The sequence below is a fragment of the Ammodytes marinus genome (assembly GCF_949987685.1).
Source record: "Ammodytes marinus genome assembly, chromosome: 13".
NCBI classification, from domain to species: domain Eukaryota; kingdom Metazoa; phylum Chordata; class Actinopteri; order Uranoscopiformes; family Ammodytidae; genus Ammodytes; species Ammodytes marinus.
The window spans coordinates 8,388,506-8,412,449 of NC_137217.1; the positions used below are offsets into that span (position 1 = coordinate 8,388,506).

Here is a 23,944-nt window from a genome sequence, read left to right on the forward strand (position 1 = left end):
TCCTCTCCTCCGTGAGGTCACTATACGGCTTGGAGAGTGTGTGTGGACGCCACCGACCGTTGCGCGCCACCGCAGGATGAGTGAAGGGATAAAGACCCCCTCCTCTCTCTCTCTCTTCTTGTGGGCCTCCTCACAGCCACGTGGCGGCTGAGGTAATGGTTGGAGGTCGCCGAGCAATCCAAATGAAAGTCTACTGAGGCAAAAGTGACAGGCGACACGACTTTGTAGTGCGGCTGCCTGCGTTTTATTAAATCATAAGGGGGGGACGTCATGCAATTTAACGCTCCGGTGTTTCAGATTTGTACCTCATGCTCCGACCGTATAGCGCTCTCACACACACAAGTCAATACACAAGTAACTGGTAGCATGTGTGGCTATGGATAATTACCGCTGGTGACACCATAAGTAAAATATAACAAGCAGAGCGGGGTCTGCCGGTGAGATCACCGCAGAGATGAAGTGGTCCCTCGGGACGCCAAGACTTCAAGAAGCTCCTGACCTCGGCCTAACTCACTGATGACTAGCATGTGTGGCTAGCTCACAGGTCAAGACAGCTGCTAGAGACACTACGTGGAGCCCAAGAGAAAAATAGGACGGTTGGAATGGGAGATGAATGACAGCCACTTCGGCTTTACCACTCCCTTACCACCCCCCCTTGATATCTGAATCAAAGAGCGAATGCCAGATTACCACCAGTGCTGAGATTATTGAAACATATGGATACATGCTCTTCTCCAGTGGCTACTCATATTCTATTTTTATTCCACATTATTATAATACTGTAATTGTTAACACATCCTCTGCCTGTCCCAGACCCAAAAGATCAATCAAGTACAGACCAAAGGCATTTAAATGTCATGTTTATTATCAGGCCACCAGTCAACTTTGAATACAATATCCAGACAACTTTATTTTCTTAAATCCAAAAGAGTAGGTGTCCATGACACTGTAGCACTAATTTCCACAGACTTTTGATGGCATGGCTCTTCAGTTGTCCACTAACCCTTCTTCTTCCTCACACCCCCCCATCCCTGACTCCTTTCACAAAAGGTAATTATAAACCCATTAATCAGATTATGTCATAGGTTACATGTGGTCTGCATTTTGTTATATGACTCATTCTGTTAGACAAACAACAAGGCTATTTTATTCCATTTGATGCTACCACTGGAGCTACCATGGAGCTGAAAGGAAATGGGTAGGAAGCGATGCACTAGTGTGTGTTGGGGTAAATTGACCAATTTGTGGGATTTTTCAGATGGCCATGGCTTGGTAGAGCCCTGGTCTTGAGTAAGTGATCTCTCAGAGTAAATGTCACATGTGGTCAAGTCGCCACCTGGGTGGATCCACGGAGGTCCGTTCGATGAAAAGTCAGTCCTCTCTGTTCCAATCGCGAATTTGAACCAGATGCAGTTTTTCTGACTGTTTTTAGATCGGAGAGATTTCGAAGCCCAAACCGACGTATGCCAACGCGACCATATGACCACTTTGCATTGCCAAAAAAGCAGGCATATCCTGGGAGGTCTGAAGTGTAAGACTCAGTTTTCACCAGGAATCCACATTTGGTTAGCAAATTATTCTGGTCAAAAGAAAATCACTCACAAAGTATCATTTGTCTTTCAACACGCTTTTGGAATTTGCAACCCTGCTTGCATTCCCATTTTTCTGAGCCATTACACACTCGGTTAAATCATCAAATAATGTTACTTTAGACACTGTCAGAAAATGATCCAGGGATGCCCAATGTAAACTGACAGTTAATGTTTATGTTTGAAGTGTCGTTGACCCCAAAGTCAACAGTACTTTTCAAACTATGCCTGGCTATGGAGTTTTTCTTCAGTTTTCAAAAAAAATAATTTTATTACTTGAGCAAAAGCAGCTAATGGCGGTCTCCTAGAGGAAGTGCTAGTTGTTTGAAGTGGTGGTTCTGATACAGGAGTCTCTTTCATCACAGCGGGACACAGTCTCCGAGCTTTAATGGAAATCATAATGCATGTTCATAACTGCCCAAAGGCAAAGGGGCTGGATCCCATTTGCATGCCAAGCTCCATGAAGTATTCTTGTTGTCATTAGTCATGAGTAAAACCTTGCAGGATTTGGTAACTATTGACCCATATAGGGACATTTATTGCAATGTCAACGTGCGCTGATATTAAGATAGAAAGACAGATTTCTTGATTTTATTTGGACATTCTGTCAGCTGGTAGTTTGTTGAATGCAAGTGCCTGCAATGGTTTTGATTACATTTAGTACAGTTGTCAAATGTCCAAATTGTTATCTTGGAGATGCAACTTGTATTTATACAGGTACATTAGTATTTGTCCAATCATCAGCTTCATAAACTTCCAGACTCTGTACCCAGGAGGTCCCTGCTCCAGACAGCCTCCCCCCCCACCCCAACACACACTAAAATGTAGAACTAGTTCAATAATGAACAGCTCAGACTACTGTAAAAGTAGTCTCCAAAACAAACAAATCCAACGAGCAGCCCCCTTCTACCACGCTCAAGCTATCATTAAAGGCTCTTTTAACTATCAGTAGCTGATGTGCATTTAATCTCTGTTTCCTAAATGAGGGTCTTGCCTGCCTGGGATGGGAGTCTTAAAAAACATTGTGATGTTTGCCTCTCACCTGGATCCCTTTGTTCTCCCCGCCAGCTTTATGGCTACATGGAAAGCGAGCCGCTCACCCTGCAGCTGTTCATAGGCACCGCAGACGACCGCCTCCTGCGACCACATGCCTTCTACCAGGTCCACCGCATCACTGGCAAGACGGTCTCCACAGCCAGCCATGAAGTCATACAAACCAACACCAAGCTTCTGGAGATCCCTCTGCTGCCCGAAAACAACATGAGAGCCATGTGAGTGCCTTCAGATCCTCAACACGTCCCCTATCCATCTTTTTCTTTCCACATTTTTCTTTTCTTTTCTTTTTTCTCTTAACGGGTAACCCCTACTTTAAAACACCCACAGAAACACACACTGCACTTTCTCTCTCTGCACTTTCCTTTTTGGCTTTGGCTCATACAAACAGAATAGTCGATGAAAGGTACTGTACAGCACCACACTTCTAAGTAGGCCCTGTTAACATTGAGATGTATGCTTTCAGGGCCCAGGAGATGTATGATTTTTCAAGGGCAGGGAAATAAGTACTCAGCGTCGATACGTTTCTGTTCATGTGTGACTTCATTCGGACCAATGCGCGTCGGGACTCTATAAGGCTAGAAGCTTGCGGATATAAAATAAAGGTCCAACCCCCCCTCTCAGGGAAGGCAAATATCATGCACAAATAATATCCTAAAAAAGTAACAACCAATTTAGAGCATTGAAATTGTGAGAGTCCCATTGCACACCAGGTGTTATGTTTCATTATACTTGGCTAATATTTGCCAGCAGGTTTAATGTGTTATAACACCACTTTTCTAACTAAAAGGTCTGCTGGAAGGAATACTGCATCCCAAAATCAGGATTAGAATGTGAGTGTGCTCAATTACTTAGCGCCCTGTAGCCTGCAATGCGCAGGTAAAAACTTTGTACATGCACTCACAAAAAACAAATGGCATTTGTTGTGCAATGTATATAGAAAACCATAATTGACATGTTCAAACTATTTTTATTTGTATTCATATATACACTGATAAACTACACTGATAAATGCATGCCTTTGCCATAACAGACAATATGACTTATCATAGTAGGGAAAACACTGAGAATATTAACAATGGTGCCTTTAAATCAGTTTGACAGTGAGGCAACATGCCCAAAACCAAGATCCTGAAACTCAAGCAAGCTAATTGAAATTCGGCCATCAGTAATATTATAAAAACAAGTCCTTTGTTTTTGCTACTCTGATTTGTCAAATTGTCATTTTTGAGAGGAATATGAACTCCGGTGGTCTGTGAGCTCAATCAGACATTAACAGGCATATTTGACTCTGTGAAAGTCAAAGTGTGGTTAGGACCACATGAAGTACTCCCCCCCTATAGCATAATCTTGGTTTACCTTTTAAAAAAACGTTAGCATCCGTTTGCTAGAGGCTGAGGTAAATCAGCCTTGGCCTCTCTGGTCCTCCCTGCAGACGTTGCAGTAAACCAAGGGGGCTGTGCTCTGCGGTGGATCCAGGCGGGAGCTCCTGTCGTGGGGGCTCCACTCAGACTAGGCAGCAGTGAATGTTTTGGACTGGGGCCCAGAACTTTTGAGTTACAGATAAAAAAAAACACTGTATCTGAAAACAGGTTACATAAGGCTGCTACCTCTCAGCACCGCACCTCAAGTTTATGCCTTCACCGTTTCAAATATTGAAAAATATTGAGTGCATCGCTATTTTATTTGGACTTGAATTAATGTTTGCTCAAACGCAGGAGATTATGGAGATATTTATAGGATTTAAGAGTTTCCTCACTGGGCAGTGTCCTTCTTTTGGTTGGTCACGGATAATTCTAACATTCCTACTACCTTACAATATCATTTCCAACAATACCACAATATCCGTTATATTGTATCATATTCTTGGGCGCCCTTAAGTTGACTTGACTTAATGTGTCCCTTAGGATCAATATGATAGTTTGAGAAATTTTCAAGGGGGAAGTTTTCTCTTCCATACATGCTAGAGGACGAAGAGTGAAGGTATTCCCCTTCTGAGCCGACTGGCTTTTTTTTGAAAGTTCAAAGACAAACCCTTCAACTGTCTCTTTCCACTGAGCTTTTGATAAAGCAGCATCCATCTGCAATTATTTGTGTCCGTGGGTTGCCAACACACTTTCAAAAAGTTTCAATCCGTCTCTCTTTCATAATCTTGGAAAATGCATCTCTTACGCGCAAGGTGGCTTAATTTATGGGAGCAAAAATCCATTCTGCAGAGTATAACATGCCGCACGATCATAAATAACAGCAACTTAATGAGCATGGTAAAGCTTAGAACAGGCTTTTCGACTGTTTTCGCTACAGTTACCATGAAATAGTTGTTTTTTTTAGGTCACATATTGAGCATGCCTTATTGCATTGCTGGCAGGGAAAATTATCGCTTTCATCTAGTCCAAACATATCCTCGCTGAAGATTTTAACTGTCCCACATCTCTGGTTATATAGGCCGTGGAAACTGGCTACCACTCTTCCATGATGTCCATCATCTTGCGGGTTGTTTTCTAAACTTTATGCACATCAGAGCACTCTTGTCATGCAAAGCTGATAAGGAGTGGGTACTCAAATACCGTCAAATATTATTTTTTCGTATTGATTCAAATTGTCCAAACACAAAATCAAGGGGATAAATGGCTCAGCATAAACCCTGACATTTACCATGTTCCAGGATAAGTGCCCAAAAAACCTACCAATGTCAAATAATTGAAATGCCAAACCAAATCCCATTCGTATTCCCTTTACTTTTTTTCATTTCATTTTTTTTTACCAGCCACACTAGTGTTATTTAAATTCATGAAAAAAAAATGAAGGCCTTTTTCCACAAAGAAAAGGGGAAAGAAAGAATCACTCCTTTACCTCCCAAATTGTGAAATTTCATAAATAAAGACGGACAGCTCGGTATAAGGAGCCTAATGCTACACGTGGCAATGATTAACAGAGGTTTTAAAAAAAGCCTAAATGCATGAAGTGTAAGGTTTGAATGGTGTGAAGGAGACTGGACAAGCTCGGTGCACTCAGATAGCAATAAAAATGGCTTTGAGTATACACACACTGCAGCCGATGGGGAGGTTTGGTGCGCTATGCTCGGCCCCGAGGATCCCTCCAGAGGACTGCTAATTCTGCCGTGACCCTTTAAAAGTCTGATGTGAAGTCATTAATGTCCAACTCGGTCTTTGATGACATGCTGGATTAATAACGACACGGTCATGCTCCAGTGAACTTCCAAGTGCATGATCTGCAACACCAATGAGGGACTTCCCTGCTGCGCTTTTTTATTGTGCAAAAACTCTGCTCAATGTCTCAGTTTTTCAAATAGCCGGAGTCAAAGAAATCAGATCCGCTCCCATTCTAGCCTCCATGTCCATTCACTTCTTTGTGTAAACTATTCTGTAGGAAGCATTGCCTGTAATTATACAGTACATTCAATGCAATAACAGGGCAAGCTATAGAGATTCAACTTTTTATGTATATAATGTCATCTACAGACTTACTAAGTCCGATCACTGCTTTGTCACTTGACCCAGTTATTATTTCCTATGAATTTACCATACATTTTATACTATGCGATTTGAGGTTCAAGCCGTGCATCGCTTCTACTCTGTGCCATAGAGAAAATAAATGTAGTTTGGTTCTTTTTGAACTGTCATGACTATATTGTAGCAGAGTGGAGAGGTATGCAATACATAGGCCTATATTTGTAGTGGTGCACATCAATCTAACAATTAATGTGGCACACCCATTTTTTTTTCTCAAGCACACCCAGAGTCTCTCTTCTGGGTCGCTAAGTGCTTTATAACATGGTGTTAAATGGTGTCCCTCTCTCTCTCAGAATTGATTGTGCAGGGATCCTGAAGCTGCGCAACTCGGACATTGAGCTTCGCAAAGGAGAGACGGACATCGGACGTAAAAACACACGTGTGAGACTGGTGTTCCGAGTGCACATCAACCAGCCCAACGGCAGGACAGTGTCCATACAGGCTTCTTCCAACCCCATCGAATGCTGTAAGTTACACACTCCCTAACACACAGAAATATACTCACAAAGATGGAATACCTGTGCTCTCAGCTACTCCACTTAAGCAAACGGTGGCATCTATTGTTGTAATCCAATAAACCACCCTACTGTTTTTATTACCTGCCGGAGCAAATTCACTGCCTCCGTAAACACTAAGCCTTATACTGTATGATCTGAAGCAATTGGCCAAGGCAATAGATGCATTGTACATGATGCCAGTCCCATGTGTTGTCTATCTCAGTACACATTTTATGACTGAATGCACAAGTTATTGTGGTAGGAGTAGGCCATTAGAAAGGGTTCCGCAAAGGTCATTTGCCAGCCACAGTCTTGGCACGGCTGAAGGAGCACATTGAAAGAAATACGCATTTTTTTTTAGTTATTCATGTGTGTGCATAGGTGTGATGTTATTTGCACCGAAGGAAACCAATTAAAGTTAGACGGGGAGAAGGAGTTGGCATCAACGTTTATAGTCAAAAGTGGATGTTAATCCGAATTGGTTCAAGTGTACAGAAAAAGTTTAATTTGTTGTTTGATTTCTGAAGTGTATCTAGTAAGTTTCTATGCTGAAAATTATGTTTCTAAAATTGGATTCTAGATGAAATGCACATGTGATAATAAAGACGTGCCTGGCTACGAATCAGGTCACCCAATCCCATAGGCTAAAGGTGACCAGCGAGACACTTTTATAGAAAGCAGAGACAGGTGGTTGGCCGCAGGCGACTTGATGGAAAATAATGACTAAGAATCTGACTGTGAAAATATTGTTTTTTTATCAGTTGTCTGCCTTTTTTCTTCTTCTCTCAATGTCATTTAAAGAGCAGCAGCTGTGTGCTGGCTCCAAACCCCTCTTAGCTAGGGGTCATGAAATCATCATAATAAAGTTGATAAGCCTGTTTTCCTAACCGAGAACTGCCGTTTTACTGGCGGCGTGCTGGGCTCGTGCTTCCTTGGAGGACGATAGAGATCAGGCAGTAAGAGCTTGACGTGGGCTCAGCTCACACACTATATCTAACTGTTTGTGTGTGTGTATGTGTGTTTTGCTCTCAGCCCAGCGCTCGGCTCAGGAGCTTCCCTTGGTGGAGAAGCAGAGTGTTGATAGTTACCCGGCCTCCGGAGGCAAAATGATGCTCCTGAGTGGCCTCAACTTCCTGCGTGACTCCAAGGTGGTGTTTGTGGAGAAGGCCCAGGGTAAGTCAGTTGTGTTTACTGCCTCTCGATTTCCTCCCTCTTAATACCACAGTCAAACGTCCCTCTCTCTCTCTCTCTCTCTCTCTCTCTCTCTCTCTCTCTCTCTCTCTCTCCCCATCTCTGCCTCCGTCGCGTTTTTTCTCTCTCTCCTCCCCGTCAAAATAGAGCGGCCCGTGCCAGAGAGCCACATGTGGTGCGCATTAGGCCACTATATTTTTAACCGAAGCGTATTTACATTTGCGCAAAAAAGTTTCCATTGCCTGTTTCGCCACAAAGTTAAGGAATGAATCACGTCCAGGGGCATGTGCAAAGTCTCTCTTTTTCTCTCCCCACTTTTCCCCCCCTCTCTCTCTCTCTCTTTCTCGCTGTCCCCTTAACTCCATGACTATCCTTGCCTTTGACATTTAAACATCTAGCTTACTTTTCCGTCCGCTACCGTAGCTCCCTCTCTCTCCAAACCCAGTCTAGCTCTCGCTCACCCAGCCCCTCGGCTCCATGTCACTAAAGCGCGGTTGGTTAAGAGGGTTTTCCTTTTCTCTCGTCCAGATTCTTCAGTGGTGCGTTTCCTCCCTGCGTGGGAGGGAGCCATGGTTAGAAAAAAAAATCACTGCTGATCAAGTTTGCAAAGTGAATGATCATTTCCTTGATTGCACCCACTAAATCTAAGCAAAGGTCAAGCAGACAGAGATACAGTTATACCTCTGACGTCTGTTGAGGAGGATGAGCAACGTGTAAGGGAGGATGGCAGTAATGGTTGTTTCATAGCTCTGATAGTATTATGCAATTGCTGATGGTTTTGGTTTAGAAACCCCTTAATTCTCACAAATAATTCCACATCATCAAAAAGTTGCCTTCCTAGAACAAGGTCACACAGAGGTTAATGCATCAATTGATGAATTAATTAATTAAGTTCTAACTATTCTGGCTTGCATGGGCTTACAACACACAATAATGAAAGTTCAAAATACAGAAAAAAACTAACTCAAAACATGTTCACAATCAGATCCTCAGTCATTGTCCACACCGTTTGAGTATGTTTTATGTATAGAATACATGACCAACAAAAAAAGGACAGCTACTTGCTGGATTCATAGGATTCATATTCTGTAAAAAAAAAATACTTGAACCCATCATCACTGCATCAACAAAGCTCACTAAAACTCGAGTCTCGACATTGGTTGCAAAAAAGACAGACTCCAACCATTGCTCATTCCCCCCTCACTAAAAACAATGTTCTTAAAAAGGACAAAATAACACAAGCTAATTCTCTTCTCTACACTTATGTCACACTACCCCGCCTCACCCTGTGAGAGTAAACTATTTACCTTAGGGGTAAAGGGCTAAAGGCAGAGATGGGGTGAGGGAGGGGAGGCGGGTGAACTTGGTAATATGGGGTCTCCCTGCTTCCTGGCTTGACTTAGTCATGGAGGGGGATCCCCCAGGAGAGGAAAGCCCATACATACACATCCCCTTCACCTCCCAACCCCCCATCCATGCTATTCAACACTCATGACCCCTAATGGGGTAGTATTTCCCCTTTTCTCTCTCTCTTCTCTCTTCTCGCTCCCTCATCCTCCATTCTTCTTACCCTTATCCTGGATACCCGTTAAAGACATTAGCCGGCGTGGTGCTCTGAGCTAGCGGGATCCCCACACTCGCGCCTGCCATCATCATTTCAGCGGTTTGTTTTCCGTCTCTCTGGTGTCGAGAGGGAGGGAGAGAGGGAGAGAGGGAGAGAGGGATGGAAGGAGAGGTTGTCTGTCTAGTACTTAGTCTGCTTTTATGTAAACTTTAATGACCCACCACTTCCAGGGTCTCCTATAAGTCAAAGAGCCCATTACAGACGGACCTACACACACACACACACACACTATGCATATACTGGAAAACACACACACACACACACACACACACACCACCAATGGCAACTATCTGTGAGCAAAAGTACGAGCGTGAAAAAGTACTTATGTCGCAAATATGCTGCAAACTGTCGTCCTTTGACGTTTTAATCAGAGGAATCATGCTGTTTCACGGAGGTTATAGGACGTCAGAATTTCTCGGCTTGTTGATTTAGAAGGAACCGAAGAAAATAAACTGGAGCAAGGAGAAAAAAGAGAGCAATAAAATTCTAATTATATTACAGATTTATTTTATAACTTTGGCTTTTTTATTTTTCCTCTGGAAAAGTTCATGACTAAATACACCCGTGAAATACGCAGCGTTGCACCGCAATAATTACTACTCGCAGACATTCGCAGCCTGCATGCACACACAAGGGGCGCACATACAGCCCGGCTCTTTGTACGGTACCAATCACTGCCTTTTTCTGCCACAGTGGTGACAGCCATTGCTGCCGCTGCCATCAGAGGTCGGGGACGGCTGCTCACTTTTCCAATATTGACTCCAATAAACACCTTCCAGAAAGAAATTCCCCCCGAACCGTAAAGAGCAACAGACGATCTTTGAGTGTCCCAGTCCAAACTTGTGTTAGTAATTATCAGAGTCAGACACACATCACAGAGGCCTATTAGGACAAAAGAGACAGCAATAAATCAAAACTACATGTAATTCTTTAACTGTTTCCATTTGCTCTTAGCACAAACATACACGGTTGTCTGTTTTTAAATTGCCTGCAGACATAAACCCATTACTGAGCTCTTTACTAATGGATGACATCAACATTTGAGATACAGTATAATACCATTGACAGATTTTTCGTTTTAAAAAACATATGCTAGTCGTTGTGAAGTCACTGACACTGATGCTCTGCTGGCACTTTAGTTTACACTCGTTTTAGGGGCCGAGGCCACTTGCATCATCTTAAAAATTACAAGTTTCTAGTAATTTGGGATTCATGAAAAAGCTACAACAGATACATTTGGAAGTACAAGTTATGACAATAGTAAAATAATACAATAAGTCAAAGCTAAACTTATACAACAAATGATTAAGGTTAATAGGAACATCTTCAAAAACCCTATGTATACATGTATGTTTTTCTCAACCGTAATCTGTCTTTGCTCCTCTCTGTGTTGTTTTGATTGTCTCCCTGTGTGTCCCCCCTTGAGACGTCTCCGGTATCAAATGAGCAGAGCCCTTTGCTTTTGGCACTGCGGGAGACCTTAATGTGCCTTGAAAAATAATTACTTCTACTTTTCAAATGCCACGTCCATCCCCACTGCTCCACGTAGTCACCCACAGGATGACTGATGCAAACCCTGTGCGTCCACTGCAGCATGCGCATCATGTGTGTTTGTTGTTGTGTATGCACTGGTGTGTGTGTGTGTGTGTGTGTGTGTGTGTGTGTGTGTGTGTGTGTGTGTGTGTGTGTGTGTGTGTGTGTGTGTGTGTGTGTGTGTGTGTGTGTGTGTGTGTGTGTGTGTGTGTGTGTGTGTGTGTGTGTGTGCACCATCGCTGCTAGCCCGTGGGCCTGTTTGCGTTGTTCTAGGAAGTGTTTTCAGTGAGTCATCCGTGAGGGATTCCCTGTAGAGTGGATGAAACGGAAAAGACAAGACCCTCAGAGGGTTAGCTTAGAGAGAGGAGAGGAAGAGGAGAGGATGAGGGGATTCAGAAAAAGACAGAGCTTCCTTAGAAATCAGAGCGTAAAAGTGTTCATATCCTGCCCCAAAGTTGACTCGTGTTTAGTAATGAATGCCATGTTGGGAGGCCAATTTCTACCGGCTTTCTGCTTTCATGTGTCTTTCATGAATACACTTTATTTATTCCATTAACGGATGAATCAATGCAATGCAACTGCTTTTCCTTCAGTTTTCGCCAGAAATCCGCGCATAGCAGGGAGGGCAAATTAATCAGACTGTAGCTCGATAATGATAGACTGGAGAACCTCAAGTCCAAATAGTTGCTTCTGCTGCAATGTAAACATTCTTCTCGACGGTAATTGTTGTTGACATGTATTTTTAATAGGCCTTGTCATATTATTCTCTCTCTCTCTCTCTCTGTTTTCTCTCTCTCCGCAGTGGAGAGTCATATCCTTCACTCACATAGCAGGGAGGGCAAATTGTGGGCATTGACGGAACTTTCCATCGTCTCCTGCATTGTTGCGCTCGGTTCAAATTTTGACTGTTATTTTATGATGTGTATGTGTTGAGGTGGTGTCAGTATTTTGGTTCGCCCCAAACCGCTGCGCTCTTTTTTTTTTGGCACCGCAGTCGGAGGACATACCTGGCGCACCTATTGCAGTGTGTGTTCTGGCTTGCCCCCGCTTTCCGTGGATGGAACGAGTGCTAGAGGCAGGGAAAATAGACTGAGAGAGAGAGGGAGAGGGAGAGAGAGGGAGAGAGAGAGAGAGAGAGAGAGAGAGGGCCGGGGAAAGCCTACACTCTGACTCAGAGGGGAGGTAAGGGAATTCCCTGGTGAGCTGCGGGATAGTTTTTACATCTGGTGCGATTGGAGCTTTGCCCTGGAGCTTGGCACACACACCACACACCCTGAGCTGCAACGTCTGGTCTCCTCCACCTCTGCTTCAGGCTGGTCCACACTCACAGCCAAGAGCATTTTTAAAACCAGAGCATAGAACCTGTGATATCAGGACGCAACAAGAACCCCCCAGGCTCTTACTCTCGTCATGTGGAAAAACGCCTCAGCGACGGCTGGGCTGAAATATTTCGGATTGCCGTACCTATTGCAATTCGAGGAATGCTAGGTCTAACACACTGCCATCCATTCAAAGGCCTGTTTATAGTTCGTCGAGCACTTCTAGCGTGGGCAAGTCTAAACAGCAGACAGGTCGGTCCATGTATTGTACTTCTAGCGGTGTGTCTAGACTGCCCCTTTGGCTGCAGGCTAGGATAACCTGCATAATTCTTGGCTCAAAGTTATTGGCACCGTGGCAGCGTCAGGTCAACCCTCCACCCTGGCTTCGGGCGGGAGATTAGAGACCTTATGAGTATATCCTGTGTAATTAGGATGATGTTGCGCACCAAAATCAAGCATTACTTATCATAATTGGAGCCCTATCAAAGAGCTGAAGCTTCTTTGCCATCCTCCATAAAACGAAGAATGCAATACTGTAACTAGTGCATGCAGATATTGCGTCAATAGCTAAGAAATGAGAACCATACCATATGGTATTCGAGCAGGAGACGTCACTTGGCTAGCTTAACCTTTATTATACAGATTCTAACGTATAACTGACTCCAACTTATAATAATGCATTTCATCAGATGTGTAGGGATTCATCAGCAACAGGCCAGTGAGACATTTTGGAATGCCTCTGCTTTGGGCGTGTCCATGCATCAAAAGAAACCAGTTGAATCATATCAAAAATCATAACAAAAGGATGTCTAGACTCTCCTGTGGCCTCCACCCTTTATCATAGGGGAGCCAGATGAGTGATTCAAATCTGATAGTCGCATGTATTGATGAAACTTTTTCTTCAGCCTATGTGTCCATTTGTCTGCAGACCATTAAAGGAGGTCCAGTCATCCTGGAGAATGTTTGTTGTCAAAATCACTTTCTGTCAAAATCAATGAATATGTCTTCACAGTCCGCTACCTGTTCGTACTGTGTGAGCACCATAAAAAAATATCCAGTGTTAATACAGCCCATAGGCTCTGTAAACGGGCATGTTGCTAGCTACAGTGGGACCACTCTGTTTACATACCATTTGTTTAAATACCAGTTTACAGTTTACAGAGCCTAGGCTGTATATTAACACCAAAAAAAATTCTCAGCACATACAGGTAGCGTATCGTGAGGAGATATTCACTGATTATGACAAACAGTGATTTTGACATCAAGCGTTTTCCAGAATGGCTGACTCCACTTTTCAAGAAGACCCTGTGCAAATATCAAACACAGCATGGACCTGCCCTCCTCTACACCATGGATTCAGTTTAAGGGTTTACGACGCTCCCTCGGCTGCGATATAATGTGCAACACACCATGGAGAGCATCCAACCCTTTCCATGGGAACACTAATACTACATGCATGTTAAAGTCTGTATGCTGTTTCAGCCATCCCTCCCGCTCTGCAGATCATTTCGGTCTCAATGCCACTCAGCTGGAGTCTTGATAAAAGAGTAAAATCTCACTGCGCCGGCCCGCCACTGTCTTAGGGCCTGCACGCACACTCTCACAGGTCAAGTCGGCTCACGCTTTCCCTGTTATAACACCAATAATAACTCACTTCCTGACTATAAAGCCATCGCACATCTACTGTCAGGTCATAATTTATACGGAAGCCTCACAATCTGAAGCAGATCCACCAGTTCTCCGGTTTCACAAGTCCCGAAACCCCGAGGTCAGGTGCTTCTGAGGGGGAAAGCAGCTGCCCTTCTGGGATCAGTCATGGGTGTGTGTGTGTGTGTGGGAGGGGGTGGTGGTGGGGGGGGGGGGTCATCTTGGGGTTCATATTGGCCTTTTGGCTTTGCTACCTCATTGAACAACAAGGTAATAGCCCTTGAAAATGTGTGTAAAATTGTTGAAGCCTTCCCAATCCAAGAAGAAGCAGCAGCAGCAGTAGCAGCAGAGCAGTATACCAAAAAACGGAAAAATAAAGATTGACATAAGCAAACAGGAAAGAGAAAGAAAAAAAAGAAAAAATCCTGAAATCTCATCTCTGGAAAATAGACATAGTTGCAAACTATGTCTGGGTTGTTTCACAAGACAAACCTCCGCAATTAAGCATGTATGAATCATATTTTCCACACTTAAAAAATACTAACGTGAACTCTCAACGGCCACTGGAAGTTGTTGTGCACTACATAACACTCTATTTTAAGGAGGAAAAATCATATCTGGTTGTAAAAAATAAAAGGGAACGCCACGACCTGTGAGGTTATTGTGAGGACAAAGATGTCATTACTCAGCTATTTGGGGCTTAGTGAAAATTTAAAAAAAAAAAGTTCAGTATTCTTACTTGGATGCAGTATACATAAGGAGGAATATTATTTGCTCAGATCTATAGGTAGGGTCTGCAGCGTATGTTTGTTTTGTGCTGTTTACACAAAGTCTAGTCTCTACCTGTGTGACATTTACTCCATTTTCATTTACCTACACGTGGTATAATTGACTGATGAATGAGTGTGTTGCCCTGGTTGTGTGTGTTGGTGTTGGTCTTTGTGGATCCCATTTGCACCAGTGAGTCATGGATAGAGTAATAGAAAGGTGGTTGCTTTCCCCTTTGAGAGCAAATCCTTGGGAATAAGTGTGCGTTTATATACGTGCATGTGCTTGCATGTGTCTATTATCTGGTTAAATTGGGCTGGATTATAGCAATACTTCTCCAGATGCAGCTCCCTTACCCGCTATTGTTCTCTGCTTCCTCCCTCTTATCATTCAAGTTGAAGGCCAGCACAAAGGTAGAGGATACTGCGGCTGCGTGTGTGTGCAAGTGCATGAGTCTGCATGTGTGTGTGTGTGTGTGTGTGTGTTTTGCGCGTGGGTGGAGGCAGCGAGAAGGAGGAGGTGTTGTCAGGAACAGAAGCATTTTGCAGATGTTGCAGGGAAGGAGGAGTGAATGGAAACTTCTGCGGTTATCAGTCGTACGGCGCTCTCCAAACTCGCGAAAGGTATGCCACATGTGGCCCCAACCCAGCTCACTGTCTCTTATTTAAGATTTGCTAAGTCTGACGGAGTTAATCGCTGACAGGTTCGAAAGGAAACACAGTGACAGAGAGATATAAAAGGTGACAGAGAGGAGAGAGAGAGAGAGAGAAGGAGAGCGATAAATAGAGGAAGAAAAAGTTTTGAAAAACATGTTTACTGGTGGAGGCTTGGGGTTGACGTCTTAGTCTAAGGTTTCCCCTCTTGGAGTGTCTCCCAGAGCGGAGGCGGGCGAGATTCCCTCTTGGTTCCCCTAGACGTAACATGAGCACACGAGCGCTCATCCTCTGTTTGTCTTTGTCTCTCTCTCTCACTTTCTCTGACCTTCTCCCCTTGTCTGTGCTCACTCTTAATTGCCCCGCCGTTTACACGTCACAGCCACTTCACAGCATTGCGTGTGTCTCGTTCTTTTTTGAGCATCTCAATTGGCCTGCCGTATGCACGAGTATCCATGCCTGCCCCATACTATGACACTCCTGCAGACTTCAGCATGCTCCTATTCCCCCGGTCCTCCACATCATCTCCGTTATACAGCACAGCGAAGCACATTTCTCCATATGCAACTCTTATTTCCCCCCTAAAGTTAAAAAAAAAAAAAAAAAAAAAAAAAAAACCTTATCTGATCTGTTCACCGTCTGTTTTTTTCTCTCCTGCCCCGGGTTTTTAATATGGCCATTTTGGAAAAGAGATATCTACTGATGTACACTCCCTGAATAATAAAGCTGACCACCCGCCCCCGCTTTACCACAGCTCACCAATAATTGGCCAACCGTGACTGGGATCCTGCATGATGTGAAAAACATAATGCTTTGGGGTAAAGAATTGAAAAAAAACAAGGCTTTTACATCTTCCAGAGCCGCTAGACTGAATCTGCTATCAGTTATTTGGAAACTGAGTCTGATTATCTTATCTGATGGCTTCCTGTCCCAGAGGCAAAAAGCACTGCAGCGCTCCAGCTGCGACTGTATCGCTGCATCCGTAAAGGCACAGAGGCCGCCTATCCCGCCGCTAACATACAGTAGCAGTGACACGGCTACTAGCCCATGCTATTGCCTCACATGGTGTGCCACCGACACGAAGGCTGTTCTGTGTCACTTCTATTCCTGACAGACCCCTTAATGAGTCATTGGTTCTGTGAAGAAAAAAAAACAATCCTGGGTCGGTGGTGATTGCCCTAGCAGAGCCCAGAGCGTCTGTTTCACTAAGGTGTGGCATGAAATCACAGAGAAAAAAACCCAAAAGAATGTGAGCTGAGCTTCTGCAGGCTCCCCAACAGCTGCGGCAGCTCACATGCTTTTTTTATTGCGTGGCAGCAAAAGGGAAACCTCCTCACTGACCACAACAAGATGGAGATGAGAAGAAAAGGGAGAACAAACAAAAGCAGCTGCTACATTTTAAGAGCAAGGTTAAGAATAGAAGTATCGGAGAAAAAAGTAATCTAATACAGGATAGTGAAATAGTGATAACTTAATCTAGATACTTAATAAGGGAATGGGCCGCCCCTAGTTAGGTATCAAAGGTTAAACTCATTTGTTTTAACATCTATACATTTTCTATAAATTGCATAAAAAGTCTTTGAAGTGAAAAACACTTTTCCATAACCTACATTTTGGCATCTTGATCTAGCATCTTCTCTTTGTTTTGTTTTGCTTTTTTTTTTGGATGAAAAACCTCAACGTTTCACTTTTCAAAGACTTTGAGAAGCAGCAAATGCTCACATCAGTGATGTTGAAAGCAGCAAATGATTGGCATTTTTGATTAATAAATGACAATCAATCAATTATCAATTCATTATAAAATTGTTTAACAGAGAAATAACTAGAATACTAAACAAAATGCTAAAACCCCTCATACCTTCAAACTAAGCACACATCTCTTTTTCTTCATCAGCAAAAGTATCATCTCCAGAGTTCCATTGTGTTTGTTTGATGATGCAGTTCGTAACAAGCCACACAAAAGATAGATATATACATACATACATACATACTCTATTGATCCCGAAGGAAATTCTGAATTTAATATTCTGTCTAAATAGTGTATCTTTATCTTTTTCTTTTTCACTAGATGGGCATCATCTGTGGGAGACAGAAGCCAAAGTTGACAAGGACTCCGTCAAATGTGTAAGTGCACCTTGCCTCGACATCACTCCGTCTTCAGTCTCACCTTCCCTTGACACTTTCTCCTTTCCTCCCTCTGTCTCCTGCTCGTCTGTCCCCATTAATGATGTAATTTTTGCTAATGCATTGCGAGGTGCAACATGATGATTAGCACATGCAATCCTGAATGGAATTTTCACTAAATCTCTGTATACGCTCATGGAGTAAACAGGGGCGTCATAACGCAGTCACACACACACACACACAGACACACACACACACACACACACACACACACACACACACACACAAACATACAGATAACCGGGCGACTGTTGCTCAGTTGGTAGAGTGGGTCGGCCGATGATCAAAGGGTTGGAGGTTCGATCCCCGCCCTGCCACCTGTGTCATAGTTGTTGTGTCCTTGGGCAAGACACTTCACCCACCTTGCCTTGTGTGAATGTCGATAGTTAGCCTGCTATCGGTGTATGAATGTGTGTGTGAATGGTAACGTGGGAAAGGAAAACAGGTCTCCCTTGCAAAAGAGTCTTCGGTCTCAATGGGATTTACCTGTATAAATAATGGTTAAAAAAAATAAAAAAAAATAAGTAATAATGGAAATATAGACACTTACACACAACACAGACACTTACGCCACAGCCCTCCCAGCATAGCCAGACGTTTAGTTCACAGCAAAGTGTTGTGGCGGGGGGAATTGGACTTTAAACACCTCGTCTGTGCCGGGCTCAAGCAGCCAAAGAGTATAATACGACCTGGCTTTCTACCTGCTGCTTTAAATTTCACGAGAGCCTTGATGAGAAAACAAACCGCCTGTTGCACTAATTTTGGCAACGCTCAGTCACACATTGAAATTGTGTTAATATAAAGCAGAGCGGAGAGGGGAATCGCCAGGGGGAGGGTGGGGGGGTAACAGAGTAAATGTTGTTACGTGTCACAGAAAGCATGGTCGTTCTCTGGAGTTCGTTAAAATTTCACTTGAGATTTGTTGGATCTGCTTTCAGTGTACATAGTCAGATACCGGATTTGAGAACAAAACCTGTTATGCTTTATGATAGTATGTTTTCAATCGCAGATGCCTTTCATCAGCGGCGTCTCATCGCCCCCCCCCCTCCCCCCTCCTTCCCCCCTTTATGTTCTAGGCAAAGGTTTAAAATTAACCACGGGCAATCTAAACGCTGCTATACTTGAGGCTGTTTTTCTCCTTGTTGTTGCTGTTATTTCGCTCAGGTAAACGACTTGGGGTTGCATCAGCAGGGTAAATATGGACTCTTGGTGTCTTAATTGGCCTGCAGGGCTGGCTGATGTGCTATGGCTGGAGTCCCAGATGCTGGAAAATTAGCGGCGTGCTAAGGCACAGCCCGGGGGCGGCGAGGTCGATGAAAGACAAATACAGCAGTGTGTTTATTTGTAGCTCCAACAAACAAGTACAGGGAGGGACGGGCCAGCCAGAGAGAGAGAGAGCACTGGCCTTACTCTTGTGTCAGTTGCCTCCAGACTACCTTAAAATTGCACTGGCCTGTACGCCTGACTGTGTTTTTATTGCCATCCGGAGCATGCTAACTTTCATTGGCTAGGAAGGAGAGGGAAAGCCATGTGCACACAAACACAAACACACACACACAAACACACACACACACACACATGCACACACACACACACACACACACACACACTGAACACACTCATTCAGCCACCTGCATGTTTTCTTTATAGACATCTAAAGGGCCAGACCAGGGCTGAGGATGCAGAACTCTCTTATTCAAACACACAAACACACACACACACACACACACACACACCAAGTGAGTGCTTTTCCAGCCTTGTTTCATGGGGACTGGCCAAAATGTCCTCGCAAAGATAATTGTCCTCACAGCGTTGGTCGCCCGCCAAGGTCTCCACAAGTACATAAAGACAAACACTCACCATGACACACACACACACACACACACACACACACACACACACACACACACACACACACACACACACCCCTCAGCTCCATCTATCCACAGTGATTTCAAACAACAACCTGTTTCCTGTAAAAGTGGCCCATTTGCACCCTTTGTGAGAGACAGCCATCACAGGAATTAGACAGAAACGCTCAAAACAAATTATCTCCATGTTTCCTTGTCAGAAAGAAAGCAAGGCATCAAAAGGTCACATCTGACTAGATTTGCAGAGGTTTGGCCTTGGGTAGGGAGGGAGGTGTCGGGCACAGGCGAGCTGCTCCACAGGGAGGCATGGCAGTGCAAACAAATAAGCCGGGCACTTCTCGCCTCTAGTGCTATACGGGGACATAGCTAAAGCCCTGGGGTTTCCTTTCAGACACAAACACGGGCACTGGACCAACCTCATGGGCTCCGCTGCTGCTGCATATACACAGTCCAGCTGAGCTCATTTAGAGCAGCTCCCATAAGCCTCTTGGAACCAGTAACCTCAATTCAGGCCGGACGTTGTAACAAAGATGTACAATTGGACACTGACAAAATCGGAAGCTAAATTATGTCAGTTTTTGGGGGGTATCAGCTACTAACTCAACTCCATATTGTTTTAATATATTGTTGTATGTTTTTTTTTTGTATCTTAGAGTACCATGGTTGTGGAAATCCCGCCGTACAGGAACCACAGAATATCGAGCCCGGTGCACGTGAACTTCTACGTCTGCAACGGCAAGAGGAAGAGGAGCCAGTGCCAGCGCTTCACCTACCTGCCTCCTAACGGTAATCATCACCACTATCTCCCACCTATGTATTAAACGGTCACACTGAGTGACGTGTGTGCTTTGGGCAAGACCCACACTCATCATGCATTCATCACATTGAGTATTTCTGCAGGTCTTGACATCTGTCCACTGTAGTTTACTGCAGCCGTCAACGAGCCATGTGAAATTTGCGGACAGTTTTTTGGGGGTCTGTGTTTTCTTGACGTTACGCCAAACCTGCAGCCTGTGTGTGAGGTGTGTTTATTCTGTAGTGAGAGTGCGTTCTCTAGCGATGAGGTGTACTTGTTGAGTGACAGAGCCTCCGAGCGCTGTTGATGTAGAGAAGTCATTCCCCCCAGCGACCTGACTTTCACACCCCCATCTCACACACACTCACACACTGGCCCTCCCTGGTACACTAACACACTTATGGACTAACAAATACACATCCATGCACATACATAAACGCACACGAATACAAGCACACATGCATCTACCAGGCAGTGTGTTGCCCTGTCATTCATGTTGCAACCTGAACACCTCAGGAATACCTTTCTCTCTCTCTCTCTGTGTGTTCATCGTTTGTCCTTGGCCTCAGTGTTTATAGATGGCTTTCACATTGGAATTTGAGGAATGCATTGCTGAGAGTTTAGAGAAGAGTTCAGTCCTCAATATGACGTTATGTGCTTTTGACTTTCAACAATGGACGCAGGTGAAATAGAAGCTTTTGTTATCACTTTAAACCATGCAGCTAAGAATAATGGTGCATTTGGATAACGTTGACTAAGCATGTTTGTCCTTCTCTCAGACAAACAATGCTTCTCATTTACAGTGCCTGAGTCCATTTGCTGTCGGCTGTTTAGCAGCTTAACTGAAGAAGTCACAAGTTCAGTGCCTTTCTCCAGGCACCTAAACAAAAGTTGCTGAAGGCGGGATTAGTGATGCTCCAACTCCCACGGATATCCCTTCGCACACACTCAGTACGTTGACATGCACAGTTAAGTCAAGCTTCTGTTGTAGCTGGACTATAGGCCATTTAATTGGACTACTGTCCTTGTCCCAGAATACAAACCTGGGAGGAAAATCGATTTATTGACCAAAATATGTCCAACTCTGTTATGGTAGCCCTTTCGTTTAGCTTTCTTGTATTGGACCACCTTTGGTTGACGGCCCAAACAATCAAAACAAACAAGTAAGCCAACGAACAATGATTAGCTAGCTGCAAACTGGTAGCCTACCATGTCCAAAACGCACACATCTGGATGTGGATTTCACCATGCTATTACCGGCTTCTCCATTGGCTTTGCTCCTCTTCTGTTCATCTTGTTCTTCTGTTAGCATTGCATGCTATTCAGCATCCAGGTAAACATGGACTCTTGGTGTCTTAATTGGGCGGGAAACTGTGGAGCTTGTGCAGAGCGCCTATAGGCCAGCCATGGTCCAATTCACTGTATACATGCAGCAGTAGCTCGACTCCCAATCGCATTATCTGTGATGTGTTACCTCGAGTTTGAGTAATTCGAGTAACTCGACTACGATTTCAGTTCGACCAATGTGTTAACTTTTATTTTAAAAGTCCAGTTTCAGTCGGATTAACAACATACAAGTATTTGTTCTAATATCATATACACATAGGCTACTGACTGTCCCAGCTGGTGTAGGGAATTCCAACCAGCAACCTTCCTTTGACAAGACCTGCCTCACCCTTGTGATAACCCGTGCAATGAAAACAAGAGTATCTTGTTTACATTGATCAGCGTATAATGCTTCTAATGCTTCTGGGATAGCATGCTTTGTGTTTTGAGTCCACAGCTGTTAATACGATGTGACATTTAGATTATCAGCAGATGTATTTACAGCCACAGGAGATAAATGATTGGGATTTTTGGACGAGGCTCTGAGAGAAAAGTAGACCATGGCCCTATTTGGAGATGCCTGATTGTGTGATGAATGAGTGCATTATGGGTAACTGGACCAGTGTGGTGATGACAAACTGTGGCCATATATAGCATATCCATTTCATATACTGTACTTCCACAGAGAAGAGGGCGAGAGAAAGAGAAAGAGACATAGAGGCCTATCAGGCAGCGCCGTGCATCTCTTAGTCATTTCACTTAGCATAAACACGGCCCTAATTAAAAGATGACTTGTTGTGTTCTCTCTTTCACTGCCAAGTCAACCACAAGTACAGCGTGGACCACACAAGCAGAGCCAATGTCTTTTCAAAGGAGCATAATTAACTCACAAGTGCCAGAGCCAAAGAGACCTTGATTCACAAGCTATTGTGTTCTACGGTATTTGGAGATTAAGCACACTTTTGCAGACACTCATTAAAACATACACTATAGCATCTTTTTTTTAAACAAAAAAGTGTTGATTTTGCATTCTTTAACCATTTTGTTCTCTTCCTATTCCTTTATTTTCTAAAATCTGTTAATTGTTGTTTTATGTTATTTTGATAATTTGTTTATTACAATAAAAAACTTATTCACAAAACAAACACGCCAAAAAACAGACTTTATACGGGGAAGCAACTTCACAGACAACAAGGTTCCAGCTTGTTATGCATTATGAATGAGATGTGAATGCTGTATTAAAGTATCACATTACGGAGTTTGAGTACCGTAGTTGTTATAATAAAAGTATAAAACATACTGTATATTTGGCAAATATGATTTTTTTTTTCACATTTCTTATTCATGATGCTTACTGGCTAAGTGGCTAATCGGTGCTTACTGACAAATGCTACATAAATAATGCAGTATAAAGAATATAATTATTGTAAACAGACCCTCTGGTGATGATGACTGTAATACATAAATGGTTTCAATACAGCAACAGAGAATGAGGAAATCCTAGAGAAGCTGTTTGCTTTTGAGGGTTTCAGTGTGTGTGTGTGTGTGTGTGTGTGTGTCAACACTGACAGAAGCAGCTAACACTGTGGCCAGGTACTCGGGGTGGGCTGGGGAGGAGGACACCCACACACACACACAAACACACACACATACACACATACACACACACACACACACACTTTCACACAGACTGTTGTCAACACTTTTTTTGAAAGGGGCTCTTCCGGCCCGCTCTCCCACTTCAAGCGCAGTTGTGGTCTCTGACGTTGTTTAGAGAGAACATTTCTTTCACACTCGGGTGTCTGCTCGTCTATAAAAGGGTAAACCCAACCCTTAAAATAGCCCCACTTGTTTGAAACAGCGGAAGGATGAAGCAAACACTCTCCGGGACACAGATGCTCATGAAAACCACCTTTATTTTCCATTCAGGTCATGTGATCACCTTATTATTCTTTGTAAGTGATGCAAATGCAGTTGGCACCTACTGTGGCTGAACACCGATAACTTAATTTAAGCATCTAGTCCCCACCCCATCCCATTTAAAGGCTTTTTATCTTTTGCCAGGCCGTCTCTTTAAATAAGAATTTGTTCTAAATTAACTGCATGGTTAAAAAAAGCTAAAATGAAATAAATACAATTTAAAAATCCCCAAAAATCTGAGAAATTATAAAGTATCAGTTTACTGTTTGTTTCCCTAAGATCAATTCAGACATATTTCAATACAGACTATATTGTTTCTGACATGTAAGCAGATTTTTCTATTTCCTCTCAGCCTGGTGCTGAATCCAACATCAAATTAATGCAAATTATTATCAGATGCAGTCTGTAGTGGAATCAAAGTCATGCTGACAAGCTGACAG

At 43.5% G+C, this 23,944-nt stretch overlaps 1 protein-coding gene across 2 annotated transcripts in view; it reads left to right on the plus strand.

Annotated features, from left to right (window-relative positions):
* LOC307259267 (nuclear factor of activated T-cells, cytoplasmic 1-like) overlaps positions 1–23,944 on the plus strand; it is a 62,873-nt gene that overhangs the window by 12,761 nt on the left and 26,168 nt on the right. For both annotated transcript variants that reach the window (XM_080039039.1, XM_080039040.1), the window contains exons 4-8: positions 2,658–2,860; positions 6,469–6,641; positions 7,705–7,845; positions 17,476–17,531; positions 20,116–20,248. In XM_080039039.1, the coding sequence (XP_079895165.1) occupies positions 2,658–2,860; positions 6,469–6,641; positions 7,705–7,845; positions 17,476–17,531; positions 20,116–20,248 (706 nt within the window). The remainder of the gene's footprint in view (positions 1–2,657; positions 2,861–6,468; positions 6,642–7,704; positions 7,846–17,475; positions 17,532–20,115; positions 20,249–23,944) is intronic.